Genomic DNA, 20,832 nt, shown 5'->3' on the forward strand with positions numbered 1-20,832 from the left:
AATTCTGATGTCGGAAAGGAAGTTCCAGGCCAGCCAATCGCTGCCTGGTTGGCCTGGAACTTCCTCTTTGACGTCAAAATTGACGTTGGGGAGAGGAATGCTGGTCAGCCTGACGCTTCGGCTCAGGAAGCAGGGAGAGCTTGGTGCAGCGGTGGCTTGGGGGCCTGTTCTCCGATGGCAGCGGCAGTGGCTTGGGGGAGGGCAGGAAGAAAGAAATGGGGCAGGCAGGGAGACAGAAGTGGGATAGGGAGACAGAAGTGGGATAGGGAGACAGAAAGAAAGGGGAGACAAAGAAAGAAGGGAAACAGAAAGAATGAAAGGGGGGACAGGGAGACAAAGAGAAAGGGGGCATGGAGAGAAAAAGAAAGGGAGCAGGGAGACAGAAAGAAAGAAAGGGGAGGGGGCAGGGAGAGAGGAAGAAAAAGTTGGGGGAGGGAATGAGGTCTGGAGGAGAGGAAGCATACAGTAGGCTGAAAGGAGGGAAGAAATATTGGATGTACAGTCAAAAAAAGAAAGTGCAACCAGAAACTCATGAAATCACCAGACAACAATGGTAGGAAAAATGATTTTATTTTCAATTTAGTGATCAAAATGTGTCTGTTATGAGAATTTATATCTGCTATCTATATTTTGCACTCTGGCCCCCTTTTAATAAACCACAGGCACTATTTGAAAGGGAAATTACTTCGTTGTCTTAAAAACCTCCAATCTCTCCACGTATTATGTGATTAAATGCACTGTAGATTATAAACTATCAAACTATGTGAAAAATCAATCTTGCATTTGAAGAACCGCCTGTTATTACGGCCTTCAATAACTGACCTCACGGCAACCCAATATGCTGGTATAATTAATATATATTTTATTTAACAATCAATAACAGGTTACAAGAGCAAATCCTTTCAGCATATGGAGCTGACAGATAGCATGTTGGCACATATTATGTATTTGATTATTATTGGACATACACAGTTTCTCATTTCATTAATTGGACAATATTTTTATTTTTTCTAAGTCATACTGCGCAGGACATCTTCTTGTTTACCAAAAGGTTCTATCTATTTCCCCGACAAATGTTTTTCTAATATCAAAGTTCCTCAATTTCTCTGAGTACGCCCCTTCCTCATTCGTACAGTAACTAATTCTAAACTAAACTAAACTAAGCCTTAGGTTTATATACCGCATCTTCTCCACTGAAGTGGAGCTCGAAACGGTTTACAGAGTTTAAAAAATATGGGAAGAGAGAAGAGAAAGAGTTTACAAAGCATAAAAAGAGGGGATGTAATCAGGAGAAGAGATTATTATATGCTAGAGAAAAGCCAGGTTTTCAGTTGTTTTCGCAATAGTTGGAGGGAGTCAAGGTTCCGCAGCGGGACAGTGAGGTCGTTCCAGAGGCCGGTGATTTTGGAGAAGAGGGATCTACCCAGTTTACCTGCGTGGAGGATAGCGTGTAGAGAGGGGAAGGATAGTTTATGTCTGTGGGCAGATCTGGTGGTAGTTGGTGTTGGGGCGAGGAAGGATAGAGGGATTAGGGGCGAAGGATGCCGTAAATGATCTTGAAAGCCAGGCAGGAGCATTTGAAATGAATTCTGGAAAGTACTGGGAGCCAGTGAAGATTGGTAAGTAGAGGGGAGATGTGGTCATATTTGCGTTTAGCAAAAATCAGCTTAGCCGCAGTATTCTGGATAAGCTGGAGTCTACGAAGACTTTTTTTCGTTAGGCCTAAGTAGATGGCGTTACAATAATCGAGTTTGGATAGGATGATGGATTGTACAAGGACGGTGAAATGCTTTTGGTGAAAATAGGATCTAACTTTCCTCAGCATGTGGAGGCTGAAAAAACAAGATTTTGCCAGGGAATTCAGGTGATCGTTGAGGGAAAGGGAGGAGTCGATAGTGATGCCAAGGACCTTGCTTGAGAACTCAAGGTGTAGAGCAGGGCCTGTGGGTAGGGTGAAGAGGGCGGGCAGGTGAGCTAATTTTGGGCCGAGCCAGAGTAATTTTGTTTTTGATTCATTTAATTTCATCTGTACTGAGAGGGACCAGACGTGAAGTCTCATTATGCATGATGTGATGTTCCCTTGGAGGCTTGTAAGGTTTGGATCTGTTTCGAGGAGGATGAGGATATCGTCTGCATATGTGTAAATTGTTTCAAGGGGGGATAGTTTAAGGAGCTTCAGGGAGGTCATATATATGTTGAAGAGAATAGGGGATAGGGGAGAGCCCTGTGGAACACCACAGGATGGTGTCCATGAAGCGGATTTGGAGCCGTTTGTGTTGACAATGTAGGAACAATCGCGAAGGAAGTTTGAGAACCACTTTAGGACAGAAGAGTCAATCCCAATCTCTGAAAGTTGGTAGATTAGTATGTCGTGATGCACGACGTCGAAAGCCGCGGAGAGATCAAACTGTAGGAGAACAGCAAATTTGTTTCGGGCATGTAGTTATTGCACCTTTGAGATTAGGGAAACTAGGAGGGACTCGGTGCTGAAATTGGGCCTAAATCCGTATTGGTAGTGTTGGAGAATAGAGAATCTCTCTAGGTAAGAGGAGAGCTGAGTGGCGACTATGGTCTCTAGAAGTTTTGTTAAAAGAGAGATGTTTGCTATGGGGCGATAGTTTGATTGTGAGGAAGGGTCAAGATTCTATGTTCTTTGTAGTAATTCCTCTCTGTGCTGGTAATTTTATTCTCATGAAATGGACTTCTCTATTTCAGCAGTTGTGTGTTGACTTCTGTATGAAGGATGGGTTCCACTTGGCTTGGCCTTGCTAAGAGATAAGAGAGTTTGTGAGAACTATGTAATGTTTTAAAAGTACTTTTCAGGCCTGTAAAAAGTATTGCCTTGTTCTTATTATTCTGGGGATTTCAAGGGAGCTTTGTCTTCACCTCCAGTATCATGGAGGTCTTAATCTTCACCTGTACACACCTGTACAGGCCTCTCTCCTCACATTCTCCTCAGGACTTATCCAAGGTCTACTCCTTATACTCTCTCCTATTGCGAAAATCCTTACTATTTCAAGACTAGAGACACAGTTCAACAGATCAACAAAAGCAAAACTTGCTGTGCATTAATATCCATGTCAACATAAAAATAACAAAAGAAATGGGCACATATCTTTATCTGATCCAACTGTCCACTTGTAAATGTTAAATGTGCTGCTTGCAGGGTGATCAGTCACTATTTCTTCACTCCATTGCCAGGTGCACAGTCACTGTGTCTTTGCTCCGCTGCCTTGGATAAATCCTGAAGAGAATGCAAGATTGATTGTTTACATAGTTTGATAGTTTATAATCTATAGTGCATTTAATCACATAATAAGTGGAGGGATTGGAGGTTTTTAAGCCAATGAAGTAATTTTCCTTTTAAGTAGTGCCTGCAAGTTTATTCAGCTGGCGGCATACAGGGATCCGAGGCTTTTTCCTCCTGATAGTACAGTAGCTGTGATTTGATAAGAAGAGGCAGAGGATTGAAGAGCATATAGAGGAAAACAAAGATAAACATTAATAAACACAGAATCTATAAATTAAGAGGAAATGATAAATCATTTCACTGGAAAGAAGATCCTTGTGAAGCAAAAGACATGATTTATAACAATTTTTGAATCTGAAATCTTACTGGGAAGTATATTGTTGGGGGCAAGTCACTTTATTCCCCCAGTGCCCCAGGTACATTAGATAGAGTGTGAGCCCGCTGGGATAGATAAGGAAAAATGCTTGAGTACCTGAATAATTTGAAATCTACACAGAATTGTAGGATATACGGAATAGAAATAATTAAATAAATAAATAATAGAGCTGAGAGGAAGGCAGTTATTAAAGAGCATTGCAATAGTTAATATGGGAGATAGGAGCAAATGTGATATTTTTTCAATTGATTTAATTACTAACTTAAATTTAAATTAAAAATTTTAATGAGCAGCAATGTAGAGCTACTTGTATGTCTCTGGGTTGTGATAGAACATCATTGCTTGGAACTGGGCTTTGGTTTTTTAATACCACTGTCAGTTAACCAAAATTCTACATATATCCATTTGTTATATGATGATCTTTTTATTAATTTGATAGTTAATCTGTTCTCATTTTTAGTTCATAAAGACCTTCAATCGAATTGTGTTTATATACTATTTCTGGCTTCTTTTGAAATTAATTCTTTTGTAGCCCCTGGAAGTTTGAACACATTGGCATTGGTCTCCTGTCTCTGCTGCTGAGAGATGATCTTGTGCTCCCTGTCCAAGCCATTCGATTCTTTGTGCAGAGTCTCAACCATGATGCACTTGTTGTTCGGAAGGTAAAACTGTATACCAGTCAAAAATATTTCTCAACTGGACTCTGCTAATAGGCTGCTAGCTCTGTTGTTATCCTCATTTTGGTTATATGCATTGATTTCCTTTCTTTTCTATCATTTGTTGTTTACTATTTTCTCTTGCTGAAGCTCTCTAGGTAAGTCACAACAGTAATACATAAAACCATAAACATTCAATATTAGAAAAAAAAAAATTGGTAAAACATAAAAATATATAAAGCCAAGAATATATTGTTAAAAATAACCTGAAACGGTATACCTAATATAAAATCATACCAGCTGCAGATTTACGTGTAAAGTGCCATATTTAAAAGCTTTACAGAGAAATGAGATTTGAAAAAATAATCCTATGAAGGTTTTTATTCAAATATGTATTTGAGTTACTTGAAACTTTGGCTAGACTTAACCAGTTTAACTTTGCCACATAAAATTTATCCTGTTTATGAGAATTAATTTTCAAAGTTGAAGGTATGCTGAAGTGCAGTTAGACAACTGGATCATGCTGTTCCTGAATATTAGTATTATCTAGTTTATTTGAACCAGTTAAATAGGAATCCTAAGGTTAACAAGATATGTAGTTAACTTTAGGAAAGTATGTAGACATCAGACATCAGAACAGGTGGGCTACCAGGTCTATAGCCCGGCCAACCTTTTGTCCCACTTGGCATCAGTTACTAGGAAACTTGGGGAAGTGGCAGAAGTTAGCTTGCTCTCTCCTTAATCAGTTAGGTGTTCTGTTTTCCTTAGGCAATTATAATAAGTATCTTGGCTTAACTGGATAAGTTCTCTGAAATCTGGTTAAAGAAAATTTGATATCTTACACTTTGATCTTTAGATATTGAGATACCGAGTAGTCTCCTAAATTTCTGTGGCAGCTAGTATCACAGAATTGGACTGATTCAACTAAATGCCTAATCCCTTGCTTTTGGTAAGGATTCTTGTTTCACTAATAACATTGTCATTGAAGCCTCAGTGACGAGTTAGACAATAAGAAAGTAAATGTTGCTTAAGGTATATTGCTCCTTTTTCCAGGTGAAGCTTTATAACCTAGGCTTAAACTTAAATAATAACCGTACAGGGAATTGGTATAGTTTAAAATTAGTAAGCATTAACACACCTATCATAAGTGTGCGTCAATACTTACTGATTTTAAATTATACAGGACTTGATGGGGCATACTATAGTAAATTCCCAATATGCATGCGTAAACCACACACTAAGAAAATTCCTAATTTTTCTCACAGAGGGCATGTTTGGGGAGTGGAGAGTAGATGTAACAGCACAAATCAGTGCAGCCACATTACTGCTCACTTACTGATGTGTGCATGAGCCATTATCGCCTACAAAATAGGTGACGATGAGGACTAATGTGTTTATTTTTGTTAATGGCTGCACACTAATGGCAACATTAGTGGATGTTCATTAATTGGGAAAATGGAAAATTGGTCGTTTTCTGGCTGTGGTAAAAAGGGCTTTTTAGCACATGGGAAAGACTTGCATATGAGAAAAACTTGCAGTCCTAAATATGCATACTCTAGAACAGGGTGTCTCAAACTTTTTTAGCTTCGGCATACTAAATGGAGCAAATGTTATTTGTGGCACACTAAACTGAGCAAAATTTTTTCACAGCACATTATAACTGAAATTATAAATTACAAAATCAACAAAATTAAATTTGAGAGTTATTTATTAAAAGTTTTTAAAGCTATGTATGGGTAATTGTAACAATGGTGAAACTAAAGTAGATAGAATAGAATTGCTAAGCAATGCGATGGATGTGCTTGTTTTTGAGTGCAAATTAACGTAAATCATGGCTCGATAGTTGAAAGCAAGCATGCATTTCATCATCCACCATCTGCAGTTCTCTTTTTTAAATTTAATTTCTGTCAGAGCTGAAAATCCGAGTTCACAAAGTTAAGAAGATCCACATAATAAGAAAGCCTTGACTGCTACATAAAAAAATAAAACTAAAATTACTTGCTGTTAGTTTTCAAAGACCAATCGCATCAAAGAATGATGCATGTTTGGACAGTTGTATCCTTTCCTTACATATGCAGATGTTGATAACATTTACAGACTTTTGCATATGCAACATAAATGTTATCTATTCTAGTCTGTATTTATGAAAGGAATTAAAAACAATAAAATTCTGGAATCTCTCGTGGCACACCCGAAGATTCTGGAATCTTTTTGGGGCACGCCACTGTGCCATGGCACACTGTTTGAGAGACACTGCTCTAGAAGAAGAAGAAGAAAAGATGGGGATATGTGGTACAGACATTTAAATACTTGAAAAGTATTAATATACAAACAAATCTAGAACACTGAGGGCTGTTGCACAATGAGTGAGCTCATCAGTTGGGGTAGCAGAGGGAGAATGATGGCAAGCCCATATTCAACTTGCTCAACTGTGTTCATAAGGTGGAAATGTTAAGGGTCCTTCACAATGGGAAACAATTGAATTACAATATAAACAACTGGGGAATGAGGTCAAAAATATGTTCCTGAAGGTCCAGATAATAAATACAACAGATAAAGGAACCAAAAAATTGTACTTCAAATACCTTATTAACCTTGAGTGGTGCTCAGAAACCAAGATGGCATATAAAGAACTCAAAACTGGGGAAAAACCCCTAGAGAGATTCTTGTGATATCTATCATTGCACCAGTGTATGGTATGAAGGTACTGTAAAATGTTTATAAGATATGTTCATAGCTGGTAATATATCCAAAAGTTGAATTGTCCAATATGACTTTAAAGAGAAATAGCTTAACAGCTTAATAAATGAACTTAGCTTGAATGTTCAACCCGCGATGGTTCAGCTGGGTTCTGATGCGTTTCGCCGCTATGGCTTCATCAGAGAACCCGCCAAGCTAAAGATGAACACGAATTCAAAATCAGTCCTGACGCGTTTCGCCGCTATGGCTTCATCAGAGAACCCGCCAAGCTAAAGATGAACACGAATTCAAAATCAGTCCTGTGCTGAAACAATGATTTTAACATATCTTATAAACATATCTTATAAACATATCTTATAAACATATCTTATAAACATTTTACAGTACCTTCATACCATACACTGGTGCAATGATAGATATCACAAGAATCTCTCTAGGGGTTTTTCCCCAGTTTTGAGTTCTTTATATGCCATCTTGGTTTCTGAGCACCACTCAAGGTTAATAAGGTATTTGAAGTACAATTTTTTGGTTCCTTTATCTGTTGTATTTATAAACAATTGAATTATGCAGGAAAGAAAATCTTATATTTCCAAGACTACTCAAATAAGGTTTTGAGCCTACAAAAGGCTTTTAATCCTCTTTGTATGTGTGATAAAACTGCAAGTGCACTTTGCACTTTTATACCTGGCATGCCTCAAGGAAGCAGTTGGGGCCGTTGGATGACCATGGAATAAAGGGCGTACTAAAGGAAGATAAAGAAATCGCTGAAAAACTGAACACATTTTTTGCGTCTGTATTTACCGAAGAGGATATACGCAACATACCGGAACCCATCAGGCTCTATGCTGGAAACGAAGACGGGAAACTGACAGGGCTGATGGTCAGTCTGGAAGAGGTATACAGACAGATTGATAGGCTAAAGAGCGACAAATTCCCGGGACTGGGTGGCATCCATCCGAGGGTCATCAAGGAACTGAAAGGGATTATAGCTGAATTGCTTCAACTAATAGCCAACCTGTCAAACAAATCGGGGAAGATTCTGGAAGGTGGCAAATGTTACGCCGATCTTCAAAAAGGGTTCCAGGGGAGATCCGGGAAACAATAGACCGGTGAGTCTGACCTCGGTATCAGGAAAGATGGTAGAGGCGCTGATAAAGGACCGCATCATTGATCATCTTGACGGACACAGTCTGATGAGGACCAGCCAGCACGGCTTCAGCAAAGGTAGATCTTGTCTGACAAACTTGCTGCACTTCTTCGAGGGAGTAAACAGGCGGATAGACAAGGGCGATCCAGTCGACATTGTTTATCTGGATTTTCAGAAGGCGTTCGATAAGGTTCCACATGAACAACTACTTTGGAAAATTGTGAGGGTGAAATACTCACGTGGATTAAAAACTGGCTGGAGCATAGGAAACAGAGAGTGGGGATAAATGGACAATACTCAGACTGAAAGAACGTCACCAGTGGGGTGTCGCAGGGCTCGGTACTTGGACCTGTGCTCTTCAACATCTTTATAAATGATCTGGAAGTTGGTTCGACGAGCGAGGTGATTAAATTTGCAGACGATACTAAGCTAGTCAGAGTAGTGAAGATGCAGGAGGATTGCGATGATCTGCAACGTGACATAAATATGCTTGAGAAATGGGCTGTGACATGGCAAATGAGGTTCAACGTGGATAAGTGTAAGGTGATGCATGTCGGTAACAAAAATCTCATGCACGAATACAGGATGTCCGGGGCTGTACTTGGAGAGACCTCCCAGGAAAGAGACTTGGGAGTCCTTGGCAGAGAGATGGCAGATGAAATTCAATGTTGAGAAGTGTAAAGTATTGCATGTGGGAAGCAAAAACCCGAGGTATAATTATGCAATGGGAGGGATGTTTTTGAATGAGAGTACCCAAGAAAGGGACTTGGGGGTGATGGTGGACATGACAATGAAGCCGACAGCACAGTGCGCAGCTGCTGCTAAGAGAGCAAATAGAATGCTAGGTATAATCAAGAAAGGTATTACAACCAGAACGAAAGAAGTTATCCTGCCGCTGTATCGGGCAATGGTGCGTCCACATCTTGAGTACTGCATCCAGTATTGGTCACCGTACCTTAAGAAGGATATGGCATTACCTCGAGAGAGTTCAGAGGAGAGCGACACGACTGATTAAGGGGATGGAAAGCCTTTCATACACTGAGAGATTGGAAAAACTGGGACTCTTTTCCCTGGAAAAGAGAAGATTAAGAGGGGATATGATAGAGACTTACAAGATCATGAAGGGCATAGAGAGAGTAGAGAGGGACAGATTCTTCAAACTTTCTGAAAATAAAAAAACAAGAGGGCATTCGGAAAAGTTGAAAGGGGGCAAATTCAAAACAAATGCTAGGAAGTTCTTCTTTACACAACGTGTGGTGGACACCTGGAATGCAATTCCAGAGGACGTTATAGGGCAGAGTACGGTACTGGGGTTTAAGAAAGGATTGGACAAATTCCTGCTGGAAAAGGGGATAGAGGGGTATAGATAGAAATTTACTGCACAGATCCTGGACCTGTTGGGCCGCCGCGTGAGCGGACTGCTGGGTGCGATGGACCTCAGGTCTGACCCAGCGGAGGCATTTCTTATGTTCTTATATGTTCTTAAGCCGTCTATGCAATGTGTGGCGGCAGCGAATGGGCGAACAGAATGCTAGGAATGATTAGAAAGGGGATCACGAACAGATCGGAGAGGGTTATCATGCCGCTGTACTGAGCCATGGTGCGCCCTCACCTGGAATACTGCACTGGTATTCCAGCACTGGTCGCCATACATGAAGAAGGACACGGTACTACTCGAAAGGGTCCAGAGAAGAGCGACTAAAATGGTTAAGGGGCTGGAGGAGTTGCCGTACAGTGAGAGATTGAAGAAACTGGGCTTCTTCTCCCTTGAAAAGAGGGGACTTGATCGAAACGTTCAAAATACTGAAGGAAATAGACTTAGTAGATAAAGACAGACTGTTCATCCTTTCCAAGGTAGAGAAAACAAGAGGGCACTCTCTAAAGTTGAAAGGGGATAGATTCCGTACAAACATAAGGAAATTCTTCTTCACCCAGAGAGTGGTAGAAAACTGGAACGCTCTTCCGGAATCTGTTATAGGGGAGAAAACACTTCAGGGTTTCAAAACAAAGTTGGACAAGTTCTTGCTAAACTGGAATATATGCAGGTGAGGCTGGACTCATTTAGAGCATTGGTCTTTGACTTTAGGGCCACCGCGTGAGCGGTCTACTGGGCTGGATGGAACACTGGTCTGACCCAGCAGCGGCAATTCTTATGTTCTTATGCATAATATAGCTACAATAAAATTATAAATAAATAAAAAATTCTTCAGCATACTTGCAGAGGCAAAGCCATTTTTGGACCTGCTGGATCAAGAGAGACCAAATGACTGTTTCTTGAAACTAATGTAAGTCTGTCTATTCTCATTTGGTTTCACAAAAAGCATAATATTGCTTGTTGGAAAGTTTTTGTTGCAAGTTTAGGCTCTCTCTTGGATGCAAGAAGGGGCTCTTTGGATTCTAAGGAACACTTAGATTGAGCGCAACATGCAGCAGTATCCTTAAATTGTACTGGCTCTGATCAAGGTGGTAGCAAGTTTATATTACACAGCTAACAATATCCTATTTGTGGGACTTTGGGAGGATACACAAAGCTATTTGTTCCGGTTGGCTGGCAGGCAGGAAGATTGAGACTTCCTATTGGAGGATGGTCCTGGCCTACATACACATGGATATTTTAGGCTGAAGTTCAGCATGCCATCTGAGGTGCTCATATATTTATTTAAGTATTTATATTCCGATACATCCATAGGTCTTTTTTTTTTTTTAAGTTCTTTATTCATTTTTATAACTTGCATCAAAAAGTAACCACATTTTAACTTAAATACATCACTTGAAATTCTACATTTCTTCATATTAAATAAAATTTATCCCTTTCCCTCCCATATAATAAAGTCCCCCTCCCCCCATCCCACAGTTCTGAGCTGATTACAATTTATATAAATGGACTCGACTTCAGGCACATTGAGAAGAAAAAAAAAACTTCCCTCTCTGTCCCAGATGGGCTCATATTCTAAACTAAAGTGTATGGAGAAATAGAGAAAATGAACAGTATTATAAGTATGTACATATTTAGGGAAATAAAATAAAAATAAAATATAAACAAATAAAACAGGAATACGAAAAATTAAATAAGTCCCAATAGAAATAAAACAAACTAAAGTAAAAACAAGAGAAATAATAGATAAAGTCCGGTCAGTCAATGTGGTGGAGCTATCAGGACAAAACTCAAATGCAGGCCATCAGGGCTCTCCAATCTCGATGCAGGAATAGCATGGCAGGCAGGTAGGATCTCAGACGACCAACTGCTGCATGACAGATCAGGACTGCTCTCACACAGTTCCCTCCAAACATTTCAGGGCCTTTCAGATGAGTGTGCCGGCTCCGAGGCAGAATGACTGCCTTGTTCAGCCGTGCATGTTGGATGAATTCTGTGACCTTTCCTTGCACCAGCCCTGTGACTCAATGCAATGCAAGTCCTAACCAGCAGGTAGGTATCAGCAGATGGGATAAGGGAAATGTTCTCCAATAATAGCAGACTCACCACAGCAGCCCTAACTCTCTTATAAATCTTTTCACAAATTTTAACCTTCATGACTCCAGCAACAGTCTGAATTCCTGACACCAGGATTCTGTCCCCTTGTTTATCTTGTGATTCCATGAGGAAAATGTAATCTGGCGGGATGTACTTTGCCTCTGAGCATTCCAAAACCCTGATGGCAGTAGACCGTTCCAGATTATCTGCCTCTCCATCCTGGACAACATTCCACTCAAATGTTATCCCAGCCAGGCTGCCGAAGGTGCTTCCTTTCTGATACAAAGCTCTCACAGCCAGCTTTCCCGAAGAATTATCCACATACAGTTCTCATGTCCTGGAGATGATTTCAATGTGGTTCACAACATCGACAATCATCCCACAGCGCAGTAAGTGGCTGGTGACTATTTTCTCCACTTCAATAACACCGCTGAGTCGCATGGGCTGTGTGGACTGGGTAGACAGAAGGGGCCCTCTGGGAACACAGGCCATTGTTTTCAGGTATGGGTGAAATCGATACCATGTCAGGATGTGTGGACAACCCCCTGCCCCAATATGGCTCCCGACCCTCTGTCAATCCCACAGCGGCTGACACTACCTCATCCAGGGACCAAAGATAGGCTAGGGCCCACTGCCGTTGAGACTGCCATAACCAATGGTCAGATCCCAATAAAATGGAATAGAATAAAATTAAATTCCCATCCAGCCTTGACAGTCCAAAATCAGGTCAAAACCAAAAAATAGACAAAAATAAATATAGGGATAAAAACCAGAAATAAACTCAAAACAAGACAAACAAGGGGGGAGGCACCCTCCAACTACCTAACCCAACTCCATCTTGGAAAAAAAAAAAGCTTGTCTTGGCGGTTGCATCTTTACATACGCAGATGCTCATAACATTAACAGACTTTTGCGTATGCAACATACTTGTCATCTGTTCTAGTGTGTATTTATGAAGGGCGTTTTTAAAAATAAAGTAAAATTCTGGAATCTCTCATGGCATACCCAAAGATTACTCAGCTATATCCTATTGTGACCATGATAATGAGCAGCAGTAGGGACTTAGTGATTGAACTCAGTGGGGGGCTTGTGTAGACAGCTTTCACCTTTAAGATTATGCTGTGGAGATGTGGATTGCAGTATATAGATGTCAGTTATCCCTACTGGACTTTAACGAAATTAAAGTGATGGGGAGAGGAAGAGTAGGTTGAGGCATTTGGAAGGCATGGGAGGAATTTTGGGCAGGAGCAGGAGGAAGGCCATGGTACTAAGAGGTGATCATTAGATGAGGCGGGGAGGGCTTTTGTGGTAGGCAAAGTGGAGGTGGGTCAGAGAAGTGTGATAATGTGATGGGTTGGACAAGATAGGTGGATGGGCATTATTGATTGGGTGCAGGTATAAGGTAAGGTGGGACACCTTGTTTCTTGGGATTTCTGGGGGGAGCTTTAGTGGTAGAATACAGGTGCAAAGTCAGAATAGCTAGATTAGCTTTGAAAGAGCAGGCTGGAACAATTTTACAGTATAGTTGAGAAGTGTTAATGGTTGGCTCACATAAAGAATGTTGAAAATTGCATCTTGGAATGTAGGAGGTATCTCCTCCCCAGTAAAAAGGCAGAAAATCCTTTAGGTACTGAATAGACAGTGAGTATCAATAGCATCATTACAAGAGACCCATCTGCCCACTTGTGCATAACAAACTAAAATGCTGGTGAATGGGTGGAGAACTTATTGGAATCACCAGGGGAGAGGATGGTGATTTTATTTATAAAGGAGTTAAATGTGGTGATCCATAACACTTACATCAATAAGGGTGGTTGGGTTATATCAACTCACAGTGGCAGGTAAACAGTTCCTATTATGAGATATATATGCCCCAAATTGCTATTCTAAATTTTATAAATTGAGTTTGAACCACATACAGGATTTTGGGAGAGGTTTTAATGGTTTTTCTGACCCCAGTTGGATAAGTCTCATGCTTAGCCACAGGAAGCCATAAACCCCCAAGGGGTATACCATTGCTGTGTGACCTTTTGAGCTTGATGGATGGCTGAGGATGTAGCATCTACAGGAGTGGATTATACTCATATTTTTAGAGCTCACGGTACCATATCAAGGATAGATTATTTTTTGTCTCTCAAGAGTTTGTATACACTGGGGTCTGCAAAGATAAGCCCTGGGGACATCTGGATAACTATTTCAGGGAATAGCAGCGCCGCTGGGACTAGGTGATGAATATTTCCTTTAGATCTATATTTTGACATTAAATTTTGAGAATTCCTTATTTAAGGAAAGGGGATGGGATTTGATATACCGCCTTTCTGTAGTTACAATCAAAGCGGTTTACATACTATATACAGGTACTTATTTTCTACTTGGGGCAATGGAGGGTTAAGTGACTTGCCCAATCACAAGGAGCTGCAGTGAGAATTGAACCCAGTTTCCCAGGTTCTCACCCTACATCTTAAGTTGTATGTGAACTGCAATGAATAGCATGCTGAGACTTTGGTATTATTTCAGGAAGCCACTAAGGCAGTATTAAGGGGAGAGAGGTCATTGCTTTTTCTAGCTATAAACATGGGATCAGGGATTAAGAAATACTGAGTTTAGGGGCGTGGCTTTGGAGCGGAACTAAATGGCTGGGTAGTGGAGTTGCTCTGTGAAGACAAGCTATTTGACAGAGATCATAGCCAGAAAAAATTCAAATTTCACTCTGAAAAGTGAGGTAGAGGTGGATAATGGCTTCGGGAAAGCAAAACAAAAATTTGGCAGCGGGGAGCAGCTCAGGAAGCGGGAAGCGATCGAAACTTGATACGGCTTCACCGATGTCAGTTCCGTTGCCGCCGGAGGATGTAGAAAATAAAGACATAATGAAGGAAATACAGGCGGTAAAGGAAATAGTATTGGAATGCGCTAAAAATATAAAAGAAGTGAAAGAAGAGGTGGTATGTTTATCAAATAAACTGCAAGCAATGGAATTGAAAGTGGATCAAATTGAGAAAAGAGTGGAAAAGTGTGAGGAGGAAAGTATAAAGCACATGGAACACAGTAAGGAAATTGAAGCACTGAAAAGGGAGCTGGAAGATTTGTCCAATAGGGAACGAAGGAGCAATTTAAGGGTGCTTGGGGTCCCGGAGGGAATTGAAAAGTCGGATCCGATTGGATTTTTGATTAATTTTTTGCCCAAGGTGCTCCCGATGCAAAACAAGTTTCCATTGGAAATAGAACGTGCACACAGGGTCCCAACGAGATTATCAAACAGCCAAAAAGGACCACGTCCACTGATCTTTAAGCTACTTAGATATCAACAGGTAGCTGAAATAATTAAATTAGCTAAAGATAATAAAAACTTAAAGTGTCAGGATTCAAAGATTTACATAGTGCCTGACTTTGCCAGAGCAACGGCACAAAAGAGAAAGCAGCTATTAGACCTGAGACCACAGCTGAGAAGTCTGGGAGCTAGATATGGGCTCATATACCCGGCAACTATGCGGGTCACTTATAAAAATAAAACTTTGAATTTTGATACTGCAGATAAACTTAAGGAGTTTTTGGAGCAGTGTGAATCACCAATGGCTACTTAATAGAGACTTGGATGGAAGTATTTGTGTTCTTGGTTGAAATGTTTATTTTTGTTTGGAAATTTCTATGTTAAAGGAAGAAAAAAGAAAAAAAAAAGAGTTAATAAGATTCTGAAGGCATGGCTGCAGTTGGATTTCAAATACATTCCACATTCTATCTTGTCATGAGGCAAATGGAATGTAGCCTGCAAGAGTATAAGAGATGCAATATTACAGACCTTTTAAAGGACAGAGGTTAATAAGATGGATTGTACTGACTTGTTGTTTAGACAGACAGACTGAGAAACGATAGAAGATTGTGCAAAACAGATTGAAGGAAATAAGTTCTAAATAGTATTGAGAAGATATAAACTACAAGCAAGAGGACATTAAATAGAATGGATCTGCAAGCAAGATGAGAGTTAGACTGTGACTTTGTAAGCCTTACAATTTTCATTTGCATAAAAGGGGAAGTCAGCTGTGATATATGGAATAAGACATTGTAATGGAAATTCTCTAAATGCAGCAGAGGATTTTTTGAAGATGGTTCTGGTATATAGTTGACCTGACCTTAAAATAAAAATGACAGAGCTACAATGGTCAAAAAAAAAAAAAAAGGAACAGGGTTTGTATATGTAGAATGTGAAGGATCTATGATTGGCACCACAAGTTTGAAATTGTGGTCATTGTAAATCTTTATGCAAAACAATTGGAAAGGAGATTTAAGGTGGATCAAAAGATGAGACTGAGAATGTATAAACAGTAGTGTGAGAGGATAGAATTTGATATGGATCTGCAAGCAAGAGGAGATTTGAAATGAGACTTTATGAGACATATAGCATCTTATTACAAGAAAAGGAAATTTGTTGTTATGTATGGACTATAGTTTTAAAATTGCAAATCTATTAATGCAACAAGAGTCATAATATTGTTGTTTGGGATAAAAATTGGTCTGAACTTAATATAAATAATGGTGGATATACGAGGAGATTAAAAAAAAAAAAAAAAAATTAATTAGAAGTTTTGGTAAAAGCGAAGGATGTAGGAAAGTTTGGATGTTATAATATAAAGCATATGATATAAGAGAATGTTGTGAATGGAGTGGAAATTAAAAGGGTAGCAAATATGCTAGTGTGGAAATGGGTATGGAATGTTAGGAGGGTTATGTTAAAGGGATAAAAATTGTTGTTTTGGGGAATTTATTGACTTTTTGAATAGGAAAAGTTAGGAAAAAAGATTTCCATTATATATTTAATAATATTTAAAAGTGATATTTAACTTGAGGGAATGTGATGTAATCTGACATGAAAGATGGATGTGGTTTGGATGAATGTAATTTTAAAATTTGGTGTGATTATTTATGTATTTCAATAATATCTTAATGGAAATGAGTGAGTAGAGAAGGGAGGGTTCATGAGAGATGGGGGAAAGGAAAGGAAAAAAAAAAAAAAGAGGTAATCCTTGATAAAGAAGTCTTGTGTGATAAAATGATATTCATTTTAATATGATAATGATCTGGCTAATGGTTTTAAAATTATAAATATAGCTTGTGGGGAGTTTATCTATTGCCTAGTCAAGGTGTGCGTTTCAAAGTTGGCAAGTAATTTAAGGGAGGGATGGGAGGGGGAGGGGATTAAGAATATGGGAAGGGGTATAGGGGAGGGGATGGGTTCTAATAATAATTTTAAAAAGGGGAAAAGAGGTTATAATATTGATGTGAAGAATATTATTGATTATTGTTTTGATTTGATATAATGACTTTAAAAATTTTTTCAATAAATGTTAATGGTCTCAACCACCCGATAAAAAGGAAAAAAGTATTGCTATATTTAAAAAAACAAAATGCGGATGTCTATTTCATACAGGAGACTCACCTTAATGGAGATGAATCAAAAAAGCTAATTGGTAATTGGGTGAGAGATTGCTTTTTTGCACCGGCGGTGGGGAAAAAAGCTGGGGTAGCAATTTTAATAAATAAAAAATGTTCAGCAGGATTTAATATGGTGAAAGCAGATAAATTAGGAAGATGGGTGCATGTGAACATGAGTATGGGCAATAATACTGTGGCGCTATTTAATGTGTACGTACCTAATTCGAATCAAATTGAATATTTTAAAACTCTACAACCAATAATTTTACCACTGGCTGCTAATAATTTGATAGTAGCAGGAGATTTTAATGCTGTTGTGGACCCTTTATTGGATAAAAAACCTAGTAAAAATTTTAAAATCTTTAGGGTTGGATAATTTTATAAATTCTTGCAATTTAAAAGATATATGGAGAATTCTTCATTTTAATGATCGAGATTTTTCGTTTTATTCACATGTTCATAAATCTTTTTCTAGAATTGATTATATTCTTGTTTCTGATGGGCTAATACAAGATGTTACACAAGCCTCTATAGAACCAATAATTTTATCAGATCATGGAGGAGTGTGGATTTCTTTAAATTTTAATGACCCGGATAATGGTAGGCCTGTATGGAGATTTAATAATGCATTGCTTGCATATCCAAAATTTTGTGAAGAATTTCAATTAAAAATGGATGAATATTTTCAAAATAATATTACAGAGGAAATATCTACAGAAATAATATGGGATGCTTTTAAAGCAACGATGAGAGGGCAAATTATATCATTTTCAGCTTATTCTAAAAAACAATTAAATAAGCAATTTACGGAACTGGAACACGAAATAAAAGATTTAGAATTAAAATTGATTAATAAGTGGGAGAATTCTACGTTGCAAACTTTATTAAAAGCAAAATATAAATATAATGAGATTTCTTCTAATTTGGCTAAAAAAAATATTATGTGTCAGCAAGCTTTGTATTATGGTAGTTCAAATAAGGCGGGAAGATTATTGGCTAATTATCTTAAAGTGAAAAAAAGAAAGATGAAATTGAATGCAATAAAAGATGAAAAAGGTGAAACTCATTTTCAGATTGGTCCTATTTTAAAACAGTTTTTAAATTATTATAAAAACCTGTATTCTTCTGAGTCTTATTTAAATAAAGAAAAAGATGGTATAGTGTTTTTAAATAATATTGAAGGTCCGAAGATTCCTGATCATATAAAAAGAAGTTTGGAAAATCCAATATCTTTACAAGAATTAAAAACAGCATTGAAATCTCTTAGAGTAGGGACCGCTCCAGGTGGTGATGGTTTTACGGTAGAGTTTTATAAAGCATTTCAAAATACTCTTTTACCTCATTTATTAAATTTATATCAGAATCAACTAAAGAAAGGTTGTATATCAGGCACTATGGCAGAATCATTAACTATTGTTTTGCCGAAGCCAAATAAAGATCCCATGTTGGTTTCAAATTACAGGCCTATTTCATTGATAAATGTAGATGGTAAATTATTAGCCAAACTTTTGGCTACACGTTTGGCAAAAGCTCTTCCTCACATAGTTGGTATGCATCAAACAGGGTTTGTTGCTCAGAGACACTCTTCTAATAACACCAGATTGGCATTGCAAATGTTATATTTAACAAAAGAAATTGGAGATCCGGCTTTTTCTGTGTCTCTAGATGCAGAGAAAGCTTTTGATCGTGTGGAATGGACATTTATGTATCAGGCCATGGAGTGGTTTGGTATTGGTTCGGGATTTATACAAATGATTAAAACTCTGTATAGCTCTCCTGTTGCTAGATTATATATCAATAATAATTTTTCTGATTGTTTTAAATTGCAAAGGGGAGTTAGACAGGGATGTCCTTTGTCTCCTTTACTTTTTGATATAGTGCTTGAACCCTTATTATTAGCTATTCAACAAGAGGAGGAGATACAGGGTATACCGCATAAAGATAAAGAATATAAAGTTTCTGCATATGCGGATGATATATTACTTCATTTGAGGAATCCGGAAACAACCATTCCAAATTTATTGGTTTTGATTGAAAGATTTGGAAAGTTTTCAGGATATAAAATAAATTGGACTAAATCAGAAGTTCTTCCTTTAAATGTGCATTGCACAAAAGGATTATTTGACTCATTACCTTTTATTTGGAAAGAAGAAGGAATAAAATACTTAGGTATATGGATAAAAAACACGCTTGATGAGACAATTATAATGAATGAAAAAAGTTTATTGCAAAAAGTAACAGAGTTATGTGAGCAATGGAATCCTTTACATTTATCTTGGTGGGGAAGAGTTCAAACTGTCAAAATGATGATATTGCCTGTGGTTTGTTATCAAATGGGAATGATACCAGTTTTTTTTTCAGGGGTCTTTTTACAAAAAGTTAAATAATATTCTTAGTAAATTTATTTGGCTGGGTAAAGCTGTAAGAATTGCTCTAGTGACTTTACAAAAACCAATTGAGGAGGGAGGGGTAAATTTTCCAAATTTTTATAGGTTTCATCAATCCTATATATTGCGCCAAGGTATGTATTGGGTCCTCCCAGAACTCATGGAGAAGCTTCCAGATTGGTTATGGTTGGAGTGGCAGCTCATGTCTCCTATCAGGCTTCGTCATCTGCTTAGCATTAAAATGCCTAGAATAAGGAAAACCAATAGGATATTAATGGACACATGGACAACATTAAAGTATGTAAACAACTTAACTCCTATTACTATTCAAAAATCTACTTGTCAAAATATATGGCTGAACTTCAAGATACAAATAGGCGGTTTTATGATTGTCTGGAAGGATTGGATTGAAGCAGGAATACGTACTTTAGATGATGTTATTAATGATGGTAAGCTGCTGGAGTTTTCACAATTGCAACATAAATTTGGACTTAATAAAAAACAAAGTTATAAGTGGTTGCAATTGAAGCAGGCTATTCAGGCAGGGTTCCCTGAATGGAAGTCTTTAAATACTCATTTTACTCTAGAATTCTTATGCTTCCAGGCAGATTTTATGGGTCACCAGGCCGCACAGTGGTATAAAACATTATCTGGATATTTAAATAAAAAACCAAGGACTGTACTTAGAGATATTTGGAGCATTGAGATTAAGCATCAAATTAATGCATCTCAATGGCCACGTATTTGGTCTTGGAGGATAAGATGTACAATGTCTGCGTCTATGAGGCAAACATGGTTTTTCCTGTTGCATAGAGCACTCTGGACCCCTGTTCGCTTACAAAAATTGGATTGCTCTAAGTCTAATAGATGTTGGCATTGTCATCTTGAGGCTGGAACTCTAGATCATTTATTATTTTATTGTCCTTTTATTAATAATTTTTGGAAATTGATCTGGGGTCAAATAAATTGTATGTTAGAGAATCCTGTGGCCCTATCATATGACACAGTTTTGTTTGGAATGTCTATGAGGGCCAAAAGTCAAATTTCATCGAATAATAACAAACTGTTAATGATTTTAACAGGAGTTGCCATCCAACATATAACACATAACTGGAAAGACTATAGAGGATTGAATTATTGTTTCTGGTGGAGTTCGGTTTGTCAGGTGTATGAAATGGAAAAAACATTGGCAATCAAGAGAGGTTATTATAAGAAATTTAAAGAGGTGTGGAGACCATTAATTGAGTATTATAATAAATAAATAATTATATTTATCCCCATTAAATATATGTAGGGGGGAAGAGGGATGGGTGGGTTTTATGACATTATGAGGGGTAATATATGGAAAGGGAGGGAGGGGAGATAGTTTATGGTATAAAATGAATGTAGAGTTTCAAGTGAAGAATGTATAGTATGA

The 20,832-nt window shown here is 38.2% G+C and overlaps 1 protein-coding gene across 3 annotated transcripts in view; it reads left to right on the plus strand.

The window, feature by feature from the left end:
- The window catches only part of PSME4 (proteasome activator subunit 4), a 418,332-nt gene that overhangs the window by 278,200 nt on the left and 119,300 nt on the right, over positions 1–20,832 (plus strand). For all 3 annotated transcript variants that reach the window (XM_033936116.1, XM_033936117.1, XM_033936118.1), the window contains one exon: positions 4,159–4,288. In XM_033936116.1, coding sequence (XP_033792007.1) covers positions 4,159–4,288 — 130 coding nt within the window. The remainder of the gene's footprint in view (positions 1–4,158; positions 4,289–20,832) is intronic.

Source organism: Geotrypetes seraphini, chromosome 3 (genome assembly GCF_902459505.1).
Source record: "Geotrypetes seraphini chromosome 3, aGeoSer1.1, whole genome shotgun sequence".
Taxonomy (NCBI): Eukaryota; Metazoa; Chordata; class Amphibia; order Gymnophiona; family Dermophiidae; genus Geotrypetes; species Geotrypetes seraphini.